Source organism: Macadamia integrifolia, unplaced genomic scaffold, assembly GCF_013358625.1.
Source record: "Macadamia integrifolia cultivar HAES 741 unplaced genomic scaffold, SCU_Mint_v3 scaffold264, whole genome shotgun sequence".
In the NCBI taxonomy this organism is placed as follows: Eukaryota; Viridiplantae; Streptophyta; class Magnoliopsida; order Proteales; family Proteaceae; genus Macadamia; species Macadamia integrifolia.
Window position 1 is genome coordinate 50,747 of NW_024868851.1, and position 10,605 is coordinate 61,351.

General features: G+C 38.5%; 1 protein-coding gene and 1 pseudogene across 1 annotated transcript; both read left to right on the plus strand.

Moving 5' to 3' along the window:
- Nucleotides 1-661: 661 nt before the first annotated feature.
- Nucleotides 662-2,622, plus strand: LOC122066940 (CRM-domain containing factor CFM3, chloroplastic/mitochondrial-like). The gene is made up of 5 exons (XM_042630779.1): nt 662-845; nt 951-1,243; nt 1,726-1,785; nt 1,913-2,002; nt 2,096-2,622. Exons 1-5 carry the CDS (start codon nt 800-802, stop codon nt 2,372-2,374), a joined length of 768 nt encoding a protein of 255 aa, XP_042486713.1. The 5' UTR covers nt 662-799; the 3' UTR covers nt 2,375-2,622.
- A 5,453-nt stretch (nt 2,623-8,075) lies between these two features.
- On the plus strand, nt 8,076-9,549 carry LOC122066934 (annotated as a pseudogene).
- Nucleotides 9,550-10,605: the final 1,056 nt, after the last annotated feature.

A 10,605-nucleotide genomic window follows, 5' to 3' on the forward strand; every position in this document is an offset into this window, starting at 1 on the left:
CCAGAAAGAAGGGGAAAAAAAGGATAAAATGAAGTGAACAGGAATGAAATGACAGATGTTGTTTGTTGTGTCTGATGAGTAGCCAAATGACCTCATCGTGCTGCGGCTTGAATTTGACTCCCTTTGGTTTTCCAGTTCAGAAAAGAATAAATAAATAAAGTGGGGGAGGGAGATGCGGGCGGGGAGGGGGAGGGAAACAGAGGGGTAAGGAGGCATAGAGGGGAGATCTAGATGGTGGGGGTGGGAGTGCCGGGGGGAGGGATATGGAGGGAGGGAGAGTGCAAGGCAAGGAAGGAAGATGCAGAGGGCAGGGGAGGGCAGAGATGGGGGTGGTGGGGCGGAGGTGGGGCCATGGGGTTGTGATGGATGGAGTTGTGCTAATGGAGGGAGCTGTGGGAGGGGGGTGGGGCGGAGACCAGGGGTAATTTTGGGATTTTTATTTATCAGGGGAGAAAGAGAGGTGAATGTTGCTTTTCTTGGGGAATCAGGAAAGAAGTTTGGGTGGGGGAGTTTGAGTAAATATAGGTCAAGTATAGGAGAGTGATAGTAATTGGCCCTTTCTTATTCATGATGTTCTTTCATGCATTTCAATTTCTTGTTTTGTTAAACATATCAGCTCTTCTAAAACATCTGATATCATTATATTCTACATGATGCTTCTTGACTTTTTGAAGTTCTGGTTTATCAGGCTCAAAGAAAGTTAACGAAAGCAGAACGAGCTTTAGCTAAAGTAGAGGAATTCTTAAAGCCAGTAGAACGGCCTGGAGATCCAGAAAGCATCTCTGATGAGGAGAGGTTCATGTTTCGTAAACTTGGACTCAGAATGAAAGCTTTCTTACTCCTTGGTAATGACCCATCTATTTTCATAAAGACAGTAATTTGTCATTTTGTTTTTCTCGTACCTTGTGGAACACTATGGGGCAACATTATTCATTTATTCCATCTTTCAGGAAGGCGTGGAGTCTTTGATGGTACAGTAGAGAACATGCACCTGCACTGGAAGTACAGGGAGCTAGTTAAGATCATTGTAAAGGCTAAAACTTTTGATCAGGTCAGAAATGTTGCCTTGTCTCTGGAGGCGGAGAGTGGTGGTGTATTGGTTTCTGTGGACAGAGTTTCCAAAGGGTTTGCCATAATTGTATATCGCGGGAAGGACTATCAGAGACCAGCAACGTTAAGGCCGAAGAATCTTTTGACAAAGAGGAAGGCTTTGGCTCGCTCAATTGAGCTTCAGAGGCGTGAGGTATCTCCAGAAAGATAATATGAAAACTATGGTGCTCATATTGGACTTGGCATTCATTGTATATGTGGCCTACCAACTCATGAATTTGACCCATTGAAATGTTCTAACCTCTCCCATGGGCCATGGATATGGACAAACAAGTACACTGATAAAATGACTCTTACCTTCTTATCTGAAACCAAAATTTGAGCAGTAGGCCAAAAGAAGGTGGTAATCTGGGGGGAAAATGTTAATAAATATTTTGATTAGAAACAACCCAGATAGTCTGGGGGATAGACCACATGAATGGTACTGGATTAAGTATATTGTGCAATGGATTTCAGGCCTGTACAATTTCCTGGAAAAAAATTAAATAGGAAGATTTGTTTCCATCATTTATGCTGTAGGATGGATTCTTATCAAAGAAATGGAACAAATGTTAATAAATATGTCACATGAACTTTAATATTCTAAACTTTTTCTTTTTGTCATTGGGTGAACAGGCACTCTACAACCATGTTTCAGCTCTGCACAGAAGCGTGGAAAAACTAAGATCTGAGCTTGTATGTTTTCTCGCATATTTATATTTAGTTTGACTACTCTAATTGGGATTCAATACAGCCCATATGGTATTAGATTCTGCCACTTTTTTTTACTTTATCCTCATTCTCTACCATTTATTTTATGCAGGATCAAATGGAAATCATTAAGGGTAAAGGAGATGTGGAGTTATATGCCAAATTGGATTCTGCATATTCTACTGAAGATGAAGATACTGAGGTCGATATTTCATCTGATCTTTTGTCTCTAATCTTCTTTTCACTTTACTGCAAAGACTATATTATTGATCTTCTTTTCCTTTGACCTTTACAGGATGAAGGTGAGGAAGCTTGTCTCGAGACCTATGAAAGTGATAATGATGGCGGTGATAATTATAATGCAACCTGCAATTCCCAGACAGAAACAAACTTTCCTTATGATGAACATAATGTTGATGGCGATAGCAATGATGCAATCCAGAACCTGAATGTGGAAACAAACTTCACTCGTGATGAACAAAATGGTGATGGCAGTGCTGATACTGTACACCACAAACCCTATGCAGAAAAAAGCGTTGAACCTCAATTTGGATGGGCTAGGGATCTTATTTGACGTAGTGGTGTTAGTGGACCAAATTTATGGATCCTTCTTTTTATGATTGGAGGATAAGGAACTTGTGCTTGATTGTAAATGTCTTGGATTATACGGTTGATCTGTTGTGAAAATCTTGTCTTTTTTTGTATTTAGTTTCAGTTTCTTCAATCGTTTTGAAGGATTCTCTCGAATTTATGTACAGTGCAATAGCTGAATTGCTTCATCCTGCTCCATGTATCTATGCATGTTATATTTTTTACATTCAATTCAGTTTACAATGTCATAGAAACGTGTAGGCACGACAAGATTGGCTGTCTCATGCACTTTGGGCCTTTTTGTTTTAATTGAATTCTTTCATTTATTAATATTCTTGCTTGGTTCGGTATTAAGTTGCATTGGTTCTATTTGTCATCTGCATATCTTTATTTGTTCTGTGGTGGCTGATTTTACACATTGGCCCAAAGATTCATCAATTCAATGACTGTATGGTTTCTGAATTTTCCCTAATTTGTTAGCCTATTCATTCAGTTCGAGGATCCTAAATTAACCTGGGGTTATAATGATTGTTAAATGCATAATTACATCCTACATAAAGTTAGCTTGTTGATTAATTGTTTTTGGGGCTTTGACACTATGTTCCATTCAATGATTTGGTGAGAGAATGCTCCTAGTTGAGTGGCCAGCAAGTCATGTCATGTGTAATGTGATGCAGAAGACATACCACAGGAGAAGAACCAAGGAAGGCCAGCCTAGCATGGCCTAGCTCTTGTTACTGTTTAGTTATTTTATTTAATTGTTTTAAGTTGTTTTTGGTTCAGTCCAGTTGAACCGGTGGTCCAATTTAAGTAGCCAAGTTATTTAAGTTGCCAAGTTATTACTTTCTTTTTTTGTTTTTACTCTTTTATTTTTGGTCCACATCCTCTTAAAGTCCAAGTAGACTTTTAAAAGGAGTTGTGCTTTGTAATGTGGAGTCAGCTAGGGGTTTCCCAAACCAACTACATCTCTGTTCTAGATTGGCAATAAAAGGAACCGTGGGGGGTTTCTTGCACCCATGATTTGTGTTAAAAAAATGAAGCTGCTGATCCTCTTCCTGCGTGAAGTTTCCTTGTGTTTGAGCAAGGCTTGTTGGTGATTGATCCACCCAGACACCTTGCTGCTGGAAGCCCGGGTGCCATATTCTTTCCCTTACTCTTGTCTTCTTCCTTTCTCCTTCATTGATCAAGTATGTAAAACCTTGTTTTCTGTAACTTTTATATCCTGTCCAAGGATTTTACATCCAAGTATTTTTGTTGCATTAACTTTGGTATTGACTGATGTGGACATCTGACCATAAGATCATCCTTATCATTTAAGAAGTTCTTCATCATCCTAGGGAAAGACCTTCCAGACCTGTTGCTGATCAGATCTGCTGATCTAGAGATAATTAACATCTCCCTATTCTTCTCTTTGTGCTTCCAGATTTGATTTCCTTCTACTCTAATTGCTGAATCGATTTACTTACTTGTGTTGGGTTATTATTGCTGAGATCTAAATTATAATATCAGTTTTGATTGGGTATTATAATTCTGTTTTCTGATTACTAATCTGATTTATGATTTGACTAATATACCCTTCTCCTAGTACAACTAGAATTGGTCCATAATTTCATATACAACCTTGGGATTGATCTTAAACTTTCAGCAAAGGTTCCTTACCTTAAGAACACAATTCAACCTTAGATTGATCTAATCGGACCACCTGATTTGGTTATATGACTGTTCACCCTATTCTGGAATTTTATTCTCTTGGATTCCATTTTGTTTGGTACTGTTTCCTAGACCAGTTTTACATTGTATTGTCAATATATGAAGGTTGCAAAGACATTTCCTCCATTTACTTTGTGTTAGAAGAGTGTGCTGCTAACTTAGCCACTATAATCCTATAATTATGTTCAATTCTGTAGTCTATTTGTATACTATTTATAGAAGTACTCTGTGTGAATGTGTGTTGAAGTTGTCTTAGTGACTGCGAAATTTATTTATTAAAATATGTTCTCCAATAAAGCAATTATCTTTTGATTAATTATCTTAAATTAAAAATCACGCAAGAATTTCTGTGGCATGCTTCTGTATATAGTAAATAGAATAAATTAGAAGAGTATATCGTTTGTACTACATTGCTATAGCATCACAACATAATATCTATTTTTTGCTTGGAATTTCTCCAACAAGTGTCTCAATGGTTCCTTATTGTGCTACTTATATAGTTTTTTAGAAATCCCCGGTCATAATAGTTCATTCCTTTTCTGTTCCCAATAGGTTTTCAGTAGGAACTGGCATTTCTTACCTATCAATTATAGATGTAGTGTCTAGTGTCTTTTGATTTGTTTTCATTACTTATTTTGTGTTTGGTAACATTCTTCGGAAGTGATTTCATTGATTTGTTGTTCTTCGGGAGCAGATTGTGATTTGGCTGTTTTTTCGCCCACAGAGCAGTTCTGGTTCAAAATATTCTCAGTGGGCACTTTTGACAGAGGCCCCCCCTCCCCTCCAGTCCCACGACCCCCTCCCCCCCCCCCCCCCCCCCCTCCCGCCCAAAAAAAAAAAAAAAAAAAAAAAGAAAAAGAAAAAAAGATGTTTTAACCGTTCGTGAGCACTTTGTAAAGACTCTCACGACTTCCTTCCCCCACTCCCGACTCCCTCACCCTCTCCTCTCTCGTCCCTCTCTTTTCTTTCCTCCTTCACACTCCTCCCTCCCTTCAACATATTTGTGTACTCTGAAGTTATAGATGATCACATTTCAGTATTTTATGTTGGGTTTGATTTATCATGTCCCCCCTGGCGGGCATTTTCAGTTTGTAGGGGGATTGCTAATTCATTTTCATGGATTAAAATAGATAAAACCATTAAATATCCTTTTTTTTTTTTAATGGTATTTATTTTCAATTTCAGAAGGAACTTCTCCCTGTTTTTCTGATGCTGAAGGTCGGTGAATTTTATAGGGCCATGTATGTCCATTTACTTTGTTATTGGTAGGTTGTTCTGATTATTCAGAAGTTGCTGAATGGTTAAATTATTGCTTGAGTAAAATTAATAATTAATTTCCTTATTAGGATTAGCCTACCTGAATTTATATGTGATTTAGTATTCTGTGTGTTCTTTTGAGAAATGGATGGCTTACAAGTGATACTAAATAAATTTCCTGTGATTTAAGTATTCCTGTTTTCTTCTTTGAGAAATGGAAGGTTTAAAAGGGATGCTAGATTTCCTGTTACATTCCATCGTTAGTTTCCGTTTCGCTGATAAAAATATAACATCTTTGAACTTCTTCCAAGAGTTTGTATTTTTCATTTGGTTGTTTTTGGTGAAATCTAAATTCCTTTTTGATCGGTTTTGAGCTCCTTTATCTTCACCTGTTTCTCCACCACATCCTCCTATCATTTCCCTTATGCATATTCAATTGCTTGCATTTATTTCATGCATAATTGCAACCTAACCTATGACTGTCATTCTGTTGTGTAATGGGTTGCCACTCTGATCCCAGCTTACCTGTTGAAAGTGAAACACACAAAGATGCAAACAAACATGCCAATGCAGGCACATGCATTAAAAGTTGAGGAAGAGAGATGGAAATATTTTCTGAGGAAATAAGGAATCATTGGTTCAGTGAAACAATGGAACTGTTTGTGGGATGAACTCGTGATGGCATCGTTCTTGAACATGCTCCTGAAAAAACTGGCTTATTAATGTAAAAGTGTGGGGTGGTTACAGTAACAGTTAAATTTTCTACTTGTAAACTCTTAATTCACTTTGACATTCAAATATTCAACTGGATTTCCTTGGTGCAGTGCGTCATTATGAAGTGGTTTATCTGATTCTTGAAGACCATGTGGAAGAGGTAAGCAGTGTAGTCTCAAAAGTTGAAAGCGATTTCGTTTCCTTGTCATGCTTTGTTTACGTAGATTTATTTATTTCTCATCGGACAACTTTCAACTAGGTATTATCTTCATTTGCATTCTTCGTGATGCTAGTTTTCTCCTCATATAAATGCAATTTAAAATTTAGTTGATTTTTAAATCCTAACTGCTCGCATGCCTGTATTCAAGACCTGAGCATGGACAGTAGTGCTTTCTCAGACAAATCCAAATGGTCGTCTTAAGATGGTCTGCATTCTTTTCCAAGAATGATTTATTTAGATTTGCCTATATATTGGTTGTATTACTGCCCATGAGTTTGGATGTTAGTTACAACAGACTTCTGTTATCAATGGATTTAGTTTGCAGAGCTGGTGAACTAGTTGTATGTGGCCTGAAACTCCCAAATTTTCACTGCCAGTATTTTTTGAAAACATTTTTGTAGACTTCATAAGGGAGAAGAAGGGGAAGTTATGGAAGACTAATGACTGGTATCTCCGGAGATTGGCATACAGTATAAAGAAAGCAAAGCATGCAAACTACATTTTGATAAATTTTGAGCTGGAAGCCAATTGGATTAATGATTTTAAGAGTTAGACAGGGATGAAAGGATCATCCGCCATCTTGTGATAAAGAGGAACAAAGCTATCGCTGAGTATGCCTTCCACCTTCCGAGTTCCACACCCTACATGCAGGTATGGATGATGATGAGGATTCAGATTTTGATGCTTATGAGGATGAAGATGATGGAGAGTATTTGAAAGAAGAGGGTGAGTTAGACATGGTTGGTTTCAATGAAGATGATAATCATCTTTTCTTTTTTTTCTTTTTTTAATTACGGTAGTTATATAAGTGAGATGTTATGGTGACATTTTTGTAATTATGCCATTATTATTGGTAATGGCATTTTCATACATATAAGTGAAAATGAAATTTTAGTAAATATAGATGAGTGTTGGAAGTGATTCCATTAAAGTGCACCGCCAAACACCATTCTGTCGATTTTCTGTTCCAGAAGCACATTTTTGCGAGGTTACAAAATGCCAATCTACTCCCTGTAATTAATCTGATGAGCAGAATCAGGAAAAGTACTTGCGGGTGAAAAGTCTTTTTGGGAGCCTAATTGTGACCAAACACAACCTTAATGACATAACAGTGTTTTTATTCTTTTGTTCCCCTCTTGCTTTTGTTCTTCTGTTTGATTAATGCTGTTGTATATTATTTGCACCTTCTTCATGAGTATGACAGAAATGTTAATGTTTTCTTGTATCTAAATATATTCACTAATCCTTGATGGTTCCTTGGTGCTTCAGTGGAAACACATTTTTTCAATTTTTATGATTGGGCTTTCTTTTCTTTTATTATAGAGGTGCAGTTTACTGATTTTTCTAATGGCGGAGTCGAATTGTACTGTTCAACATCCTGAATATGGTGACTCTGGTTTCCTCCTGAATCTTAGCCATCCTATCAAAGTCATTCCTTGCCTTTAGCGAGCTTCTCTTTTTGCTGTTCCCAGGTGGCCAGAAGACCATGTGCCCTTTATTTATTTATTTACTTTCTTTAAGAATTTTATTATCATTCCACCACCAACTAGCTGAGGTGGATACTCTGGCCTCTCTCCCCTTTGTTGTGTGAGGTAGGGCTGATTTCCTTTTGCCCTTTTCGTTTTTAGTTCTTTCTGTTTCTACTTTTGTTACTGATGCATGTTCTTATGGTTATTCTTAAAAATCGGTTCACCAAGTTGCTCTATTACTTCTAATGGTGACAACCAGTCTTTGGTGCAGCTACAGGTGAGATGGTAAACTGATGCTACCGTAACACACTGTGATGCGGCTTTTAGAAACAACACAGAGAGGGGACGCAGCAGCTGGATGGGTTATTGTTCTCTCCAATAAGACTTAATGAGCAATTCAGCAACAATTTTTTCTTAGGTAATTTACAGCGCCATCCCTTGGAGAATACCACAATTATAAGAACACCCCTTATGTTTCACCAAATTAGACTCAAACCCCTTACCGTCAGTTACTGTTAAGGAATATAACTTATATGTTGATGTCAGCAACTATATTTTATTTTAAATACAAAAATGCCCTTATTGAAACGCATCATCATTACGAACCCGTTCCACGGCTCTACATGTCTACCATTGAAGAGACGCAGAAATTCAAAGTTGCAGTTAGAAGTTCGAACAACCCAAAATGTGCTCATGCTAGGAAAGACTCCATGAGAGTTCTCTCTCTCGATTCCTTGGGAACCGTCGAACTCAAACCCTACTATAACCCATCATTATGTGTTTCGTCTGCATCCCCCTGTCTCACTGTGCTGCTTCATCTCACGCCATTTCAGTTCTTCACTTGCGCTTTCTAAGTTTCCAAAGCTTCGGAAAGTCCTATATAGATATAGAGCTCGAACTGTCGAACAAGCCCAGCAAGCACTAACTTTTCGTTCCACCAGGTATTTATCCTTTACCCTGGCTGAGCACATTAGCAAGAACTCTGTAGTTTCCCTCTCTGATCTTATCTCAAAGGTTGAATTCTCGACTTCTAATTTTTCCAGGAATTTTCAGAAGTTCCTTAGGTACCATCCCATCGACGAGATTGAGTTCTTCTTTGAGAGTATCAGAATCCCTCCTACAGAAATCAATGGTTTCTTGTTGCGTCACTGTCACGAGTTCTTCTTATTCGATGATGGGAATATTTTGAAGGTCGCTCATTTGCTTTCTGCTTTTGGGTTCCCCTGGAACATGCTTGGAAAGCATTGTAAAGTGGATTTTTTTTTTCAATATTCGGTGTGATCTCGGATGCTCTTATTTATGGACTTGAAGGTTTCAGAGAGTTTGGGTTTGATAATGTTTCAATAGCTGGTATATGTTTGGGTTTCCCTTTCGTACTCCGTGTGGAAGATGAATTGGTTGTTCCAATTGATGCGTTTTTTGATGATGTGAAGATTTTTTTTCTTAATTTTGGTTTGGCTAGCCATGTTGAGTGGAATGTATATTCATGGTGTGAGATTTGCAGGAAAATTAGGGTTTTTATGTCTTGGGATGTGAGATGGGCAAGATGGGTGTACTGTTTGGCAGGGTACAGAACATTTTTCTTCAATACTTAGAGGAGTTTTTGGTGCGAAAGGTGGAATTTTTTGTCAATTTGATGTGAACAATGCTGATGTAGCTTTGTTGCTTCTCAAGAACCTTGATATTCTAAATTATGACTTGGTGCAACTGAATTCTGTTGTTCAGGAGTTCCCTTATGTTTTGGGCAGGAACAAGTTGGGTAATTTACCACATTTGATGAGGCATTAGTAGGAACGATGGATCCATCTAGGGGTGTCAATATCTAAACTGGACCTGACGAACCGATTAAGCCCAATCCAAACTGAATCGGTGGCTTATTGGGCCGGTTTCGGTTTGTATTTTAAATTGAATCCGTTCTCGATTCGGTTCGGGTTAGACCATTGGGCCGCCAAAAATGCCGAAAATGTGCACCGAAACCGGAACCGATCCAAACCAACCCAAGATAAAACCGAACTTCAAACTCACTAACCAGTGGGCCAACACTCAAGTGGGCGAAGCCCAAGTGTCCAACAGGACCAACACTAGCCCAAGTGCCCAACGTTTATCAACTTCAACCTGTCAAAAGGCTTTTGAAGCCCTAATTTTTCAAAAGAATAAAAACCTAAGCAACTAAGCGAGTGATGCCGTGACGGAGTGAGCAGCAGCGGCCAGCGGCTATGGCTAACGTCGCTGACCTGAAACTTGAAGTTGCAGCGGCTATGGGTTCTGAAACTTGAAGTTGAAAGTGAAGATTGAAGCCTTAATCGCATTCGCAGTTCACACTTCACACTACTCTGAAGTCTGAACCCATTTCGAAGTCTGCTGCCTGTTGGTTGTCGATCGTCCCTTGACGGGTAAATTTCAAAGCTTGCTGGTTGCCGATCGTCCCTCGACAGGTAAATTTCAAAGCCTGCTGGTTGCTGATCATCCCTCAATAGGTAAAACTCTTTTTTTTTTTTTTTGGTTTGATTGCACAGTTTGCACATCGACAGCGACGACAGGTAAATCCGTAAAGCTTGTGCTTTAATTGAGAACCAATGTTTCCCTCCTCTAACAGCCGATTGGAGACCCCTGCAACCTTCAAGTTCTCTCTATAAATTTCAACTCTTTCTCTGATACTCCAGCCTCCAGGTATATCCTCTTTTGATTCAAGCTTCTCATCTTTTTTTGGCCCTTTTGTGAATAAAATATCTGAGACTCTGAGTTGTTAACATGTAAATCTGAAGTTAGCCGTAAATGGTTATATAATAGAACTGAAATGGGGTATCCGAGTATGCTTATGAGGAGTTGGGTTGCATTAGTTGG

Bases quoted from the DNA above. Each gene is read 5' to 3' on its own strand.
- LOC122066940 (XM_042630779.1), top strand. From the start codon at position 800: ATGTTTCGTAAACTTGGACTCAGAATGAAAGCTTTCTTACTCCTTG. The intron at 1,244-1,725 runs GTATCTCCAGAA...TTGGGTGAACAG, and splicing joins TTGAGCTTCAGAGGCGTGAG to GCACTCTACAACCATGTTTC. The intron at 2,003-2,095 runs GTCGATATTTCA...TGACCTTTACAG, and splicing joins CTGAAGATGAAGATACTGAG to GATGAAGGTGAGGAAGCTTG.